The sequence below is a fragment of the Neodiprion fabricii genome, chromosome 2, assembly GCF_021155785.1.
Source record: "Neodiprion fabricii isolate iyNeoFabr1 chromosome 2, iyNeoFabr1.1, whole genome shotgun sequence".
Lineage (NCBI taxonomy): Eukaryota > Metazoa > Arthropoda > Insecta > Hymenoptera > Diprionidae > Neodiprion > Neodiprion fabricii.
This window is the reverse complement of record NC_060240.1, coordinates 924,755-940,392: the sequence shown is the minus strand read 5'-3', so window position 1 is coordinate 940,392 and position 15,638 is coordinate 924,755. Positions and strand designations below refer to the sequence as shown.

The 15,638-nt window shown below is 41.2% G+C and overlaps 2 protein-coding genes across 3 annotated transcripts; one reads left to right on the top strand and one right to left on the bottom strand.

Moving 5' to 3' along the window:
* Nucleotides 1-537: 537 nt before the first annotated feature.
* LOC124175344 (AFG3-like protein 2) lies at nucleotides 538-5,403 on the top strand. Of its 2 annotated transcripts, none has more exons than XM_046555489.1 (14): nucleotides 538-746; nucleotides 1,098-1,227; nucleotides 1,367-1,700; nucleotides 1,793-1,886; nucleotides 2,023-2,191; nucleotides 2,328-2,466; nucleotides 2,606-2,724; nucleotides 2,898-3,173; nucleotides 3,278-3,505; nucleotides 3,593-3,819; nucleotides 3,903-4,079; nucleotides 4,218-4,436; nucleotides 4,498-4,781; nucleotides 5,169-5,403. In XM_046555489.1, exons 1-14 carry the CDS (start codon nucleotides 660-662, stop codon nucleotides 5,188-5,190), a joined length of 2,505 nt encoding a protein of 834 aa, XP_046411445.1. In that variant the 5' UTR covers nucleotides 538-659; the 3' UTR covers nucleotides 5,191-5,403. The 2 variants fall into 2 exon arrangements, with proteins under 2 accessions (XP_046411445.1, XP_046411446.1); XM_046555490.1 differs by having other exon boundaries at nucleotides 4,498-4,812.
* A 172-nt stretch (nucleotides 5,404-5,575) lies between these two features.
* On the bottom strand, nucleotides 5,576-12,366 carry LOC124176864 (protein escargot-like). Its single transcript, XM_046558667.1, has 2 exons — nucleotides 11,865-12,366; nucleotides 5,576-10,681 (listed from the first exon to the last, which is right to left on the bottom strand). Exons 1-2 carry the CDS (start codon nucleotides 12,043-12,045, stop codon nucleotides 9,351-9,353), a joined length of 1,512 nt encoding a protein of 503 aa, XP_046414623.1. The 5' UTR covers nucleotides 12,046-12,366; the 3' UTR covers nucleotides 5,576-9,350.
* Between the last annotated feature and the right edge of the window lie 3,272 nt (nucleotides 12,367-15,638).

Sequence of the window (15,638 nt, the reverse complement as noted above, 5' to 3'; positions counted from 1 at the left end):
TTCCGATGTTGCGTTTCGAACTTCAGAACCAGCTAACTTCGGTTTGCTACTCCCGTCACATCAATCGTATAGTTATTGGTTTACTCTCGAAGTACATATTGATATACACGGATAGTAAACAAACTGCCTCACCAGTAATTCTCTTACGCTTGGATACAAATTAAATCGTGTCCATGCGGAGTCAAAGTTTCGAAGTGGTAAACGGAAAACCGAGTTGAACTGAAGCACCGAGCAGTCGTATTCTATTAAATTGAAGAGCCAGCCTCATGAGGGATTTGGAAGTGAAAAAAACTGAATATCGAAGACATCGGATCATAAAGCGATCGCAGTGCATGGTTGGCTAGTGTTCACTTACCAACGAAGGCTGCACATGATGCCAATTACCGACCGTTAACTGAAGAACTGACGAACACACAGCCCAATTTGGCCATTAGCTTACAAAAGAACTAAGATGTCGCATAACTGATGTAACTTCGAATCCAATTGCGATTGTCAGAAGCATAGGGTTCTGGCAAAAAGTTGACGCGAGTATGTTTGTCTATGGAATAGCAGAATGAGTAAAATGGTGGTTAGCAGCCGGTGAAAAGGTTTCTGTGTAACAAGCTAAAATACATCGTTTCGTCACCTTTCCTATGTCAGTGAAACACTGTTAGACGAATATGGCAAATCAGCTACTATCGACGGCGAATAAATTGGAAAAGTTTATTCTCAAATCGGTGCTAAACGGTCGTCGCGATCACTTACAGGTGCGTAATAAACTGACATAACCTATGACATAACACGCTAATATTGTTTCCCACTGTGCGCGATTGTTATATTACGTCTGTTTGATGTTCAATATTATTTTTCGATAATTTAAGATTCCTGTTTTTCCCTCCCTCATTTGTAAACGTATTAAAATTTTTCACAAAAATTGCACAACATTACCCAATGTGCTTCTTATACAAATAACATCACCAGTTCCACACTCGCTGTTAGCTAACGCGACTAAAATGTATTATGGTTAAAAAGCTCTGTTACTACTCCGACTTAGCTCAGATTATTAACGCGATCTGTTCATGGTTCGCCAGACTCATTGCTATTATTTATTATCCCAGTTTTGGCAGAGGTTATCTGTACTGCAGTACGGTTCAAAAATACCTACCATCGAGTATGTTCAGCAACAGTGGCGACTATTCTGTGAGAAACCTCCAAAGGGATTTGAAAAGTTTTATAGAAGAAAGACTGGTAGCTATCACCTTCTTGTTTTTAACTTTGAATAAAATTTCCATCTTATTCTGGTTTTACAGTTACTCAGTTTCAACATTTATTTTTATGAAATGAGTTTAATCTCATATTTGGATAATGAGTGTGGGATTATGATCAGGTGGAACAAGCGAATCAGAGTTGAAGCCTGAAAAGGAAGCTCAAAAGAGCTCAGCGAAAGATGCGAAGGCCGCACAGAAATCACGCCCACCTCAAGAATCAAAACCGCCACCTCCGCCACCGAGCGGTGATCAAAAGCCACCCATCGGGTCACAATGGTCGTTTAAATTATTTGGGGAAAAATCACAGTCCGGATCCGGAGGAAAAATTCCACAGAGTTCGAATAAAGACCCGCTTATGATTTTCTGTGGGGTCGGGGCATTCCTTTTATTCGGATATTTTGCGTATTCGCAAATGGGATATAAAGAAATCACATGGCGAGATTTTCTCAACAGGTAATCGGTGGTTTATATCTTTGGTTTATTCAATTTCAATCAATATGTTGCAGAGTAAACAACGATTATATATCTCTAATTCGTCTTTACAGCTATATGTCCAAGGGTATAGTAGAAAAGCTCGAAGTTGTCAACAAGAAATGGGTTCGAGTTCAACTGCTGCCAGGTCACGGTGGAGATATGTTTGTATGTAACTGAAGTGACATGTTATTTTTCTTTATCACTATAAATTTTACTTAATTACATCAGGAATGATTATTCATGCGATCTAATTATATACTAAATTACATGAGATTCACACACATGCATTAATGCCTTCCAGCCTGCTCCCTGGTTTGCTATTGGAAGCGTGGATTCTTTTGAGCGAAACTTGGAAAATGCTCAAGTGGAATTGAATGTTGAACCTCAGAACTACATCCCTGTTTTATATAAGACTGAAATTGAAATTGGGAGTTTAGTCTTTAGTTTAATACCATCAATTTTAATTACACGTATGTACAATTATTTTATTCAATTAAGCCTGTTTCAACATCAGCTAGTTGTTAAGCATGTAGTATACATTATTTGAAAATCTTTCACCTGTACTTTGAATCTCTTTCTCTGACGAAATGTAATTTTTCAATTTAGTTTTCTTATTATACATGATGCGACGTACTGCTGATATGATGGGTGGCAGAGGAGGGCGCAAAGGGGGTGGATTATTTGGCGGTGTTATGGAATCAACTGCTAAGCTCATTAACTCCAGTGAAATTGGAGTACGTTTTAAGTGAGTACTTACTCTGTGTTTAATTTCGAACTTGGCAATTGTCCAAAATACTGAAAATTAAATGATCAATGTGAAAATAATCGTTGATCATCAAAAGTGCGTGAAGATCAAATAAAAAAGACTTATTCACATTCAACAGGGACGTAGCCGGATGCGAGGAAGCTAAGATTGAAATCATGGAATTTGTAAACTTTCTGAAAAATCCAAAACAGTATATGGATCTAGGAGCAAAGATACCGAAGGGGGCTATGCTTACAGGTCAATCTATTTAGTTACTTATCCTGCTTCTTTTCCTACTTCTAAAGAAAAGTACCTTTAGTTATCTCACATGCAGGCAATACCTTTAACACAATTTCATCAATTGATTTTTTCATTCCCTTACTGCAATTGATTTCTTACCGGTCTCTGAAACTAATTATAGAACTTCACAGGTCCACCCGGAACTGGAAAAACATTGCTAGCTAAAGCGACGGCTGGAGAAGCCAATGTCCCCTTCATCACAGTCTCAGGTTCAGAGTTTTTGGAAATGTTTGTTGGAGTAGGTCCTTCCAGAGTGCGAGATATGTTCGCAATGGCACGGAAAAACGCACCTTGTATATTATTTATTGACGAAATAGATGCCGTTGGAAGAAAGAGGGGGTCAAGGAGTTTTGGAGGACATTCGGAGCAAGAGAATACGTTGAATCAATTGCTCGTAGAAATGGACGGTGAACTAACTTGAATTTATTATTATCTATGAGGCAAGAAAGTCTAGGTATGTTGCAGCCCGATAATTGGTTTATTAAATTTCGTTTTATTTCCGTAACAAAAGGGTTTAATACTACAACAAACGTAGTTGTATTAGCAGCCACAAACAGGGTCGACGTCCTAGACAAAGCTCTTATGCGTCCCGGAAGGTTCGACAGGCAAATATATGTCCCGGCTCCCGACATCAAGGGACGTGCTTCGATTTTCAAAGTGCATTTACAACCGCTAAAAACGGATCTTGACAAAGAGCAGCTAGCCAGAAAAATGGCGTCACTTACTCCCGGATTTACTGGTTCGACGAAATACTTTTTCTTTGTCATAATTCTTAGCGAAAAATTAAACATTGGCGCTGTCCATTGACAAACTGCTTACCTTTCAGGGGCTGACATCGCCAATGTTTGTAACGAGGCTGCTTTAATAGCAGCTAGAGACATGAACACTAATATCCAGCTGAAGAACTTTGAACAAGCTATTGAGAGAGTTATCGCTGGTATGGAAAAGAAAACCAATGTCTTACAGCCCGAGGAAAAGAAAACTGTGGCCTATCACGAAGCTGGCCATGCTGTTGCAGGGTGGTTCTTGGAGCATGCAGATCCACTTCTGAAGGTACTTTTACTTCACGGCATTTTGCGTGTTTTTAACCGTTGACTATCATCCAGTAAACTTGCACTCTTATCTCTTTTGGAAAGGTTTCTATCATCCCTCGTGGCAAAGGCTTAGGCTATGCCCAATACCTGCCAAGAGAGCAATACCTTTACAGCACACAGCAGCTCTTCGACCGAATGTGCATGACACTTGGAGGGCGCGTTTCCGAGGAGATATTTTTCTCTAAAATCACGACGGGTGCTCAAGACGATTTAAAGAAGGTATTACATTAATTCACGCGTAGAATGCCATTTTCAGGAGAAAATTGGACCGATTCTTGGCGAAGCGAGAGTCGCAAATAATCCCTGACTAATCTTCAGTCATGTAATTCTACTTGAAAAATTTGTCGCTCTCTACAGGTGACTCAAAGCGCTTACGCCCAAATAGCGCAGTGGGGAATGAACGAGAAAGTAGGTAACGTTAGCTTCGACTTGCCACAGCCTGGTGAAATGGTAATGGATAAACCGTACTCGGAAGGTACCGCGCAATTAATCGACTCTGAAGTCCGCACTTTGATCGCCAGTGCGCACAATCACACACGCGAACTACTGAACAAGCACAAAGAAGACGTTATCAAGGTAATTTTGAGGGAATCAGTGAAATGGAAATGTTCACGGTGCTCATCCTTGATCCTTTTAGGTTGCCGAACGTCTCCTGAAGCAAGAGATCCTCAGCCGAGATGACATGATCGATCTCCTCGGGCCGAGACCATTCCCGGAGAAATCGACCTACGAACAATTCGTCGAGGGAACGGGATCCTTCGAGGAAGACACAACTCTGCCCGAGGGACTTAAAGAGTGGAATCAGTCGAGGAGCGACTCGTCTGACGAAAAACCATCGGTTACCGAGGGCACCACAACGCCGCCATTACCCTCTTCAACTACCGCAGCAGAGACCCCCAAAGATCAACCTCAGCAACGATTGTAATTATTTCTCGAATTAGGTGATAGTCCGGTGTGTATCTCTTCGTACGCTGTATTATACTTAGAAATATATAATATACAAATTAAAATAAATCATTATTGTATTTTAATACGGAAAAAAAGAAACGATTAACACATTTACGATCTTTTGTTTGATTTCCTAATGTATGGAAATACCGCATGAAACGCGGCGATGGAGACAATGTTTTGGCAACGCGTCATTTAATCAAATATTAACAGTTTTACAAATCTTTGTGCTAATAGTTGTTAGTTTATTCTACCACCGATTTATTTAAGGTCATGATGTTTGATAGAAAATTGAATGTTTCAATTCATGTATTCAATACGTGTATTTTAATTGGCAAATCTAACTTTTTTTAATTCAAGTTCTGAGCTGGGATCAGTGTAATGTTATATCGACGTTTCTACGTGCAATAATACGTACTACGTGCGCGAATCATTCTGCATCCGGCTGATTTTCCTTAAGACGAACGTGCAAGGAGATGAAACGAAGGACAGACGATGAACAGAAAATTGTTGTTTACGGTTTTTACCAAAAACATGCGTGTTGGCTTGTCAAAAAAAGTATAAAATAATTGTAATTATATTGGACTTGACCGCATCTTCACCGAGTTTTCATTACACCCTCATATTTCATGCTATTCCTTGGTTGTAATTAAATTGTAGAGGTAATAAAATTTCGTTGATGAGGAATTGAAAATGTTGGGACCATTATTATAGTGTTTCTTCTTTTTTTGTTTTTCGGATGTAGAGAGTGCTCGGCCATTCTGAGATTTCGTTTAATGTTTCTTTAATTTGTTCCAATTATTACGTCCGATCACATTTGACAGCTAAAATAATTCTTTTTAAATCGCGAATTGAAATCAATTCAATACAGAGCACAAGTTTTGTCATACATACAAATTTGGCACCTATACTATACAGAAATTAATCATATTGACACATCCAACAATTCCTAGTCGACAATCCGGGAAAGAGATAAGAGGATAAAAAATGTAATTTCTTTTCATAATCTTTGCCGAGTTGTAAATGATAAGATTGGTCTTGAAAATACAATTCATTATTAAGCGCGTCTTCAGATTAAAACACCTGAAAAAATTCTGATCTAAATAAGTAAGTTCATAGAGAGAAAAATACAAAGAACAGAGGCCGTAGATTTCTGTCAATGAAAACATTGAACAGATTTGCAAGCGGAAATGCAGGGTAGGTTTGCAGATATTTGACTTAAATTTGGTCCCGGATTGCTTGCAGAGAAATTGGTGAAAAGTCCGACATACTTGAGTATATGACGTATATGTATAATAATAATAGTATAAATGTGAAACGTGAACTCGGTTCCTTGTACGTTATTACAGTCCGCGTTTTATTTCATTTTGTTTTATTTATTTTTTGTTACTAAAGTGAAAATGAATCTTGAAATTCTACAAAACTATATTTACGATTTATTGAGTAAATATTTATATAATAATTTGCGAAATTACCACAACTTATGATTCTAATCACTATAATATAATATGATGATCAAATATTATACAATCACTAAATTATTGCTTTGTCGTACCTTGTATCACACTAATCTACACTCTATGTTTTATACATTATTATTAGCATTGTTTATTTATGTTTCTTTAGTTAGTAATTATTATTATCGTTATCGTTATTTTGTTTTTTTTTTTTTTTTTACTTTTATTTCAAATTTTTTTTTTCAAGCAAAGCTTGGATAATTAAGTTTTTCCTATATCGTGGATGTGGACTATCTGTACGTATAGACGTTTTTTTTTTTTTTTTTTTGTTTTCTTTTTTGACAATACACATATTATATCGTCGATTTTGGTTCAGTTAATTTCAAAGGCCGCAGCTTTTCCTCGCATTATATAATCGGTTTAACGATATTATTCGGACAACAGTGAATTAATTATTACATAAATATACGGGCATGTAAGTAAAACAATGAAATAATCTCGATGTAATTACTGTCCGATTCTAGTGTACGTTTCATCAGTTCATTAGCGACGTAATTATAACAATGTATACTTTCATCCACCGGTGAAAAAACATTATTATCTGAAACTCAGCTCATACTCTCTATTTGATGTATATAATTTATATACATATAAATAGCAGAATCAACTTTAGTGTCCATTCGCTTATAAATAATGGTAATAATAATAATAGTAATAATAATAATAATGACAATAGTAACAAAATCGCTATCATATTGCACTAAACTAAAACAGATCAAATTGTATCTGCGTTTAAGAATATCAGTTCTGCAGCTTGCTATTATTTATGAGATTATTAATTCATCGCCGTATATTATACGCCCAAGTATTATACGATTTCGTACGTGTGTGAAAATGATAAGATTTACTCTAAAACATCATTTTCATCGTTCTATTTTTCAATACGTACCCACGATGGTACTCAATACCAATACAAGTACTCGAAAGTTTCATTCAAACTGATCAGTCAATATATCATAATAATAATAATAATACACGTAATATAAACTCCGTACAGATTCTAAGATAAAATATGACCAACATCGCAATTTTTACGATGTACACTATTATTATTATTATTATTAGTATTATTACTACTAATGTTATTATTGATTTTATTATTAATTATTATTATTATTATTATGCACTATCATCTAATATTGATAGTATTATTATTATTATTATCCTTTACCGTGATTCATCGTATGAACATATACATTCTATTATTATATAATAATTCTTGATTGACCATTTAGTTTAATTCGCTGTTGCACGTAGATATACGTCGTATTATGTAGGTGTGTACAATATATGGTATATTAATACGTAATATCGTATGTAAAAAACCGATGAAACTAAATTACAGATATTGTAACAAAGACTATCGTGCTATTAACGTGTTATTACGACTAGACATTAATACAGCCGGTTCATTATTCTTTTTTCCCTTTTCTCTTTTCTCAGTGATTCTTTTTTTTTCTTTCTGACTGTTCCATTCTCTCGACTTATCACAAATTGGACACAATATAATTATACAAATAAACATGTGTATAGTTATTACGAATAACACGTAACACACATCACGCATATCATAAGTATGTCTTCATGTTACACACACGTCGAGTTTTGGGTTTCATTTTGTTTGTCATTTATCATTGTAAAAATTAAACATAACAACAATCATACAAATATGATGCTATTGAAATACAGGCATAGCATAATTGCGCTTGACTAGACTCAGGGTCGTACAGACTAGACGAAAGTCGAATGTAAAAAAAATGTATCGAATAAATTGTGTAAAAAGAAAGCACAATATCCCGACTAGAATCATAAGTAAATCACTGTTCGACTAGAATCGTTTTTCACTCAGCTTTTATCGATTAAAGTACGTGTGCAATATAGTTAGAGTTTTATATCCGCAATCACTGCATTGCAAAACTAGGTACCGTGCTAACGAGAAGCGAAATGTGGAACGAACATTGAAAGTATACTATTCCACGTTATACGATAGCGATAAATAACCAATCAAATGTTATTAGGTAAATATAATACATAGATAGATAGTAGACGTATCCAGCTACGATGGGGATACATACCTATTACATGACTATGACAAGAATAAACGGCGTTTGCGTCACAGTAGTAGCGACTGTACTGTACAGGCGGTCTGACCGTACGATCCGCGTTCCCTTTGACTGTAAGTAGAAACACTCCGTACGTGGGCAGCCGTCAAGTCGGCCGAGCTTGCGGAATGAAACCACTCGAGCCGTTTCGACTATCCTGCTTGCTAATTATAATTAATTGCTGGTGCGTCGCGAATTATTATTGTTGATAATAATATTATTATTATTATTACTGTTATTACAGCAATCATTATTCGTGCATCGTGAGCTATTAACGAGTTGCATTTATTACGGTGCGGTGGCTGAATTCAGAATATAGTTTTTTTTACTTTTCTATGCGTCAATTTTAATGTTAAGGATTACGCGTTTCGTAGTTTTGTCATCTTTTTTTTTTTTTTTTTTTCTTTGTTAATCAAATATCGCAGAGAGTGAAATAGAATAGTTGAGGTTTTGATTTTTCGTTTAGACACACTGCAAGAACTTTGAGGAAAAATTTAATAAAAAAAAAATCAAATTAAGTATAATAGGTTGCGTTTTTCTACAGTTTGTACGGCGTATAAGACGCGGTATTACTGTTCTGTTACCTAAACTCTATTACGTGTAGTAGATAATTGCAGTGTGATTCCGAAACAGCGTATAGCAGAAGAAGAAGACTGCATGAAGTTTTGCTCTTTCAATAAGTCGACAAGCATTACATTACATACGTACACCGCTGTGCTTCTCAACCTTCTTGAATTCGCGACCCCTTTACAAGTAAAAAAAAATATCTGGCTACCCCCTAGGTCCACAATAAAACTATGTCAGTGATTTCAAAAACGACGTATTTAATTTTCCTTCTATCGAGACTATACCTAAAGACCTCCAATCCTTGCTTCTTCCTTTTACCTGGCTTGCGACCGGTTGAGAGGTTGAAGAACACCGGTCTAGGGTGCGTCGGCGTCGTTGCTGCTGTCATCGCAGTTGTCGCGTTGACAGGCGGACTCGAGATGCTTGTTGAGGTACGACTTGAGGGCGAATGACTTGCGGCACTTGGAGCACTCGTAGTTCTTGTCCGAGGAGTGGGTCTGCATGTGGGCCCTGAGGTTCGACCTGTCGGCGAAGGCCTTGCCGCAGTGAGCGCATCCGTAGGGTTTCTCGCCCGTGTGACTGCGCAGGTGTCCCTGGAGCAGCCAGGGCCTGGAGAACATTTTCCCGCACACGCCGCAGCTGTGGGCGAGCTTGTGGGTGAGGACGTGCATCGCGAGTGCCGGCATGCTGACGTAGGCCTTCCCGCAGTGGATGCACTTCTTTGCCGACTGAGAGTCGATGCTGCGGTGGGTCTGCTTGTGCCTCGAGAGGTTCGACGAGGTCGCGTACTGCTTGCCGCACTCGCAGCAGACGTACCGTCCCACCCGGGGCGCCTCGGGCGGTTCCGCGGCCTCCGCGGCCTGGACTTCCGGGGGCGGCTTCGGCTGGGCGCCGCGTTTGTTCCTCGACCGTCCGTCGGCGACGAGGAGAGTGTCGTAGGTGTAGGCCGCGGCCTTGACCTCGGCCTGCTCGCCGATCGTCGTCTGGACCTCCTTGTCCCTCGTCGTCTGGGAGTTTGGATTGTTGTTCTCTATGTCGCTGCTGCACTCGGAGGCCGGTGGCGTCAACGGTGGCGCCTCTAGCGGCTCGGAGACGATCGCCGGTGCCGGGGGTTCGCTGTAGGCGAAAAGGATCTCCTGCACAGGCGACAGCGGGACGAAGACGCCCCCCACCGTCTGCTGGACGATCGTCGCCGGCTCGTAGACGATGCTCGCCGGCTGGGGGTGGTAGAGGTTCCCCGCCAGGTCGATCGCGTTCACCTGATAAATCGAGGGCTCCGGATGGTAGACCGCCATCTCCTGGACGTCCGTTGCCGGGCTCTCGACGACCTCGTGAGGACCGATCACGACGCTCGGCGTCGGCAGCGGTGGCAGCGATCTCGAAAGCTCCAGGAGGTCGTGGGCGGCTTCCGTTTCGGCCGCCGATCTGTCCCTGAATATCGGCATCTCGTGATCGGAGGCGAGGAGGAGACGAGCCTCGACTCGCCTCTCGGTTGTCGTCGTTATCGTCGCCGTCGGCGTCGTCGTCGAGGGTATTCTCCGCTCCGGGGACGGTGGAACCGACGGCATCGGATCGTCGACCCGAGATTCCGAGGTATCGGAGCCGGATCTCGACGTCGTCGACGTTGACGTCGACGTCGCCGTCGCACCCGGCACCGCGTCATCCTCGACCGTCTCGACACCAGCACCTGAAAAAGAGGGGGGGAAAGGAAATGTATAATCCAGCATTGTGATGTAACTGGCGCCGGTTATTACGCGGGGGCTTCGTATATACTTGTTGTCGAGTCTTAACCGTCCCGTGAATTAATTAGTTGACGGCTCGAAGCTCAGCTCCCCGGTGTGCGGTATACATATAAGTACAACGACCCGGTGAAATGTACCTATCCTTCATTCTTGCGCCTAATTGTCGTCTAATTTCACCATTTTCAAGCTACTTGTATTTACACGTCCCGAGTATTCTTATAAAGTGGCATGTATAGGTATACCTGTAAGACTCCATAATTTACTTCTCTAATTCTTGTAACTCAAGTTTAACCCAAACGCTCCATTTGAGGCGATTCTTCAAGCACCAAACACTTGTTGCCTTTCCGCGACGATATTCGCGCGGAATACTTTAATCGGAATATGGAATTTCGATTCACCAACACACGCGTCTGTTTCAAAGGAATTGGCTGGTTTTTCACTATGTTATAGTACACATCCTTTCGGTCAAACGTTCTCACGGACACAAGTTCTAAAAATCAGTAGATTCCGAGATACAGACTTCGGACAGTGGGGTGTATGGATTTTTTGATATCCATGGATTGCGCGATCTTTACGAATTGCAAAGCTTCAAGGGGGACTTGAAATCAAATTTATCGATCAAAAACTGCACAGCCGATTCGCAGAGACTCCGCTGACGCGTGAAAAACAGGACAAGTCGATTGTTGCAAGAGTCGGAGCGTCTCGTTCTTCGTGCGAAATCCGACGTTGCACCTCCTTCCGGTAAATCAGCGAGTTCGCGGATGGAATCAATCACAGCTTCCTGCCTATTTTTGAGAATCAACCGTGCAGTTTTTTGAGTGACCCGTTTGATTTCAAGTCCCCTTGAAGCTTCGTAATTAATGCAAATCACGTAATCCACAGATATCAAAAAATCTGGACTCCTCTCTTCCGAACCCTGTATCTCGGAAACTAGTGATTTTTGGGACTTGTTTCCATAAGAACTTTTCATCGGGACATGTTCTACAACGTACTGAAAATCCGTAAGAATTCTGCGGGTTCTTTTCACACGGAAGCTGACAAACTTTTGATATGCCACGTTTTTGCAACGTGGTGTGTATTAGCGCCCTTTTCATAGATCGGCTGGATCGGTGTCGTGTCATAACTCACCTCGTAGAACATCGTTCGTCGTGGCGGCCGGTTGTGCGGATTCGAATGACGGCACGGAGATTTTCACAGGCAGCGCGGGTGACGGTGGCGTTCTGCTTCGGCCCCAAGATTCGAAGCTCCTTACCGCGCTGCTCATGTACTTGTTGCACAACGCCTTCTTCACCATGTAACATCGCGGCATCTTGCGTTATGTCTTTTTCCAGCCACGGGATAATAACTCGAAGCTCGTACAGCGTCTGCTTCCCTATCGTTTTATTGTTAGTATATTTTAGTATCTTCTTCGGAATTGGTCCAACGTGTGTCGTTAAAATGCCTTCGTTTCCTTATTCGCTTTATTTTCTTTCAATTTTATTACTTTTTTTCTCCCTCTCTATAAATTGTTAATATTATTTTCTTTTTCTCTCTCGTTTCTGTTTTTTTCTAAGTAGGATTAAGTCTATATTATCGTTGCACAACTCGAGGACGATATATTAGTGTAATAATTAATACCTTTTATACTTATTATTGACGAGCCTGTATTAAATCATCATGCTCTCAGCTATTGGCTTTATTAGTTATTACAGTATACGTAAATATCGGTTACTAGTTTATAGTTTTAAATCCTGGCTCTTTTTTTCATTTTCCATCTTTCACTTCATTTCCCTCCTTCTATATATATATATAATATATCATTTACATATTTTTGTGTATATGTATATTTATATATATATTTATATATTTATATGTATTTATGATGTATAAATGCAGTAAAGTTGCGGGGTAGTTGTTTGGTTACCTTGTTTCAGTATTGCTTTCGTTGTATTTACGGGTGGATGTTTTACAATAATAATGATGACAATAATAATACAGTAACAATAATCACCGATATGAATTGCACGAAAAAATTGTATAATGAGCAATGATAGATATTGTTATAACAATAACGATAACAACAACAACAACAACAATAATAATAATAATAATAATAATGGTAATAATCGTATTGATATAACGTTAAAGTCTTGACGTCTCTCTCATCTGCACTGTTTTCAGGTGCGTGATTTCAATCGTTATGTATATATATATATATATGTATATATATATAATAAATACGTGGCACTCTGATCGACAAGGTTTGGTATGTCTATAATACAATAACGATGTATAATAGAAAAAAGAAACGGAAATTAGAAGGAGTAAAAGGAAAGAAGAGTAGGAAAATAAATAAATAAAAATAAAATAATAAACCGAGGCCCGAACAGCAGCCAAAGCCTGTATCTCGTCTTTCAGGAGAGCTTGTGCAGGCGGTCAAGCGTATTATATTACCCGATCGTTGCGCCGGCTGATCCGTAATTCATCGGGCGTGTATTTCGTTCGAAATTTGATAGATTTTCACTCGATATCTGCATTATCGGTGAAGAAGTGTAATCAGGTATCGCGACGAGTTGCAAGTACGTTGGTATAATTATTGGTCGTTTAATCGACGATATTATTACGAAGCTAGCAATATAACTGGCAGCGAGAATTGCGCGTTGCAAGTATTTCCCGTTTTTGATTTTCCTCTTCCTCCTCTTCAGCCTTTCGTTCCTCGCAAATTACGGGCGGCTGGCTACGCCTGGAACAGCGGTGCAGGCAGAAGGAGCAACAAGTTGGACAACAGGTCGGCGGCGCGTGTGGTCGATAACTCAGCCCTCGTCGTATAGCTGCAGAGCGGCGCGGCGTTGCGACGCAAGACGAGGCGAGGCGGTTCCAACAACCAACGGCAACCACCACCACCAACCACCACCAACCACCACCACCACCACCACAACCACCGACGGCACCACCGCCCTCGAATGGGAAAATTCTGCCCGCTCTTAGGGGCACGTCGCGCAACGATACGATCACAATTTTTCCAATCAGGCCGAATCACTCCGTTACAAAACGAGGTTAAACCCCGTACAGCCTGGCTGCCACCGATCGGGATCCTCTACTCAGCAGCGCCCCGTCGTAGGGTTTGAGTATAAACAATCCGAGCAACGTTAATATCCTGCCGGTACGATCGGAGCCGCCGAGCCGATTCGCGGAACTCCCGTAAACGGGTTGTTCCCCGATCCGTCACACCTCGCAGGTCAGGACTTCACCCAGTAGTCCGGGTTGCCCCGGGTAAGGTAAGAATACCACCTGTAGGTGAAGCAACAATTGTCCGCTGTGTGCGGAGGGTAGCCCGACTACATGGCTTGTCCGGGTGTGGCTGGGGTGCAACTGTCGCCTCGCGGTGCCCCCGCGCCCTAGCCGAGGCGCCTGCGTCCTCGGCGTCGAAACGCTCGGCACCGGCGTCGCTCCCTCCCCCACCGCCCGCTCCTCATCGATTTTTCACCCCCGCGCGAGACGGCCGGTAGCGAGAACGGAACGGGGCGACCGAGGGAGGGGCGCGGAGGGCGGGAGAAGGCGCAGGGGGAGCCCGACCAACACCTGTTACCGCAGAGACGGTCGCCGCGCGGACCAAGGTGGTAGGCGCGGGGGGCGGGCGGGGTGGGGTCGAGGGGTTGCGGATCGATACCGTGACACGGAACGAAGCGGCGACGCTAGCGCCGCGATCGACTAGGAGGGGAGGTAAGTCTGGTCGCGTGTTCCGGACGCACACCGACTTGTGCGATGGTTGAACGTGTAAGAGGTATAACATTTTCTGCGTAACGTGTTATATGTATAATACATATACCTATGTGTTTATATATATAGTATGTATTAAAACGTGCCGCACGCCCGTCGCTAGGCAACGACAAAACACGGTCGAGCTTTTCCCGTCCGTTTCTGCATATCTGCCGCATCATGCGCGTGCACAAGCGATCGCTTGATTCCGGCTATCTATGCAGCAGCTCACCCTTCGCCCGTCGCCCCTCATCGCCGCACCCCCGCCTCCAGAACCCGCGACTTCCTGCGGAGATCAATCTGATCGGATCATCCGAGGCGCCACCACCGCCTAGCTTAATGTAACGAGAAAGCTTTCTGTTTGGACGGTGGATCTTGGTACGGATTGAAGGATCTTCATTCAACGATCGTTGTCGACGGATATATGCCAAGTTCGATTTTCTGCCTTGGTGAAAATTTCTGCTGTTATGAATTTTTAGAGAAATTGAGACACGTTGTACAGTTTTGTGGAAAAAATTGTTAATACGTATAGTTGTTGATAAAAATTTGTAGACTTGAGTGAAAATTTGTATTTTTTTCCGGGAGAAATCTACAGGATACTGCAAGTTTTGACAAAAATTGAAAACTATATACGAAAAACTATGCATGTTTACAATTTTGAAAGAGATATTAAGAAATTTCACAATTTCTGTATGAATTCGTAATAGTAGCAATTTTGACCAGAGATAGGAACAACGTTTAAGTTCTTACGAATTCTCGGATTAGGTAATCATCCGGTATTCGTTTGATACTAGAAAGTTTCCAGATTTTTTTCACAAACTTCTGCTTTCCCAAACCGTGAAATAACAGAATCGCATCGATCCTTGACTTTACATCGTTGCAAGCTGTCGTATGATGCACTAACAACACACTGTCCAAGCGGTGGAGAAAGCCTGCATACTGTAAAAAAAATCTGGTACAAGAAATTGTGTAGATTATGGTCAATTCGGAAATTAACTGCTCGATAGTGTTTAATTGTCACGTGTGAGTCACACATATATATGCAATATTCAACGAAAATAAATTTACAAAACCGAATCGAATAGTATGCAGGCCGATTGAAAAAGTATATTTTTCTATAACTATCTACGAAAAACTGCGAATCGTTGAGAAATCCAAGTTAAA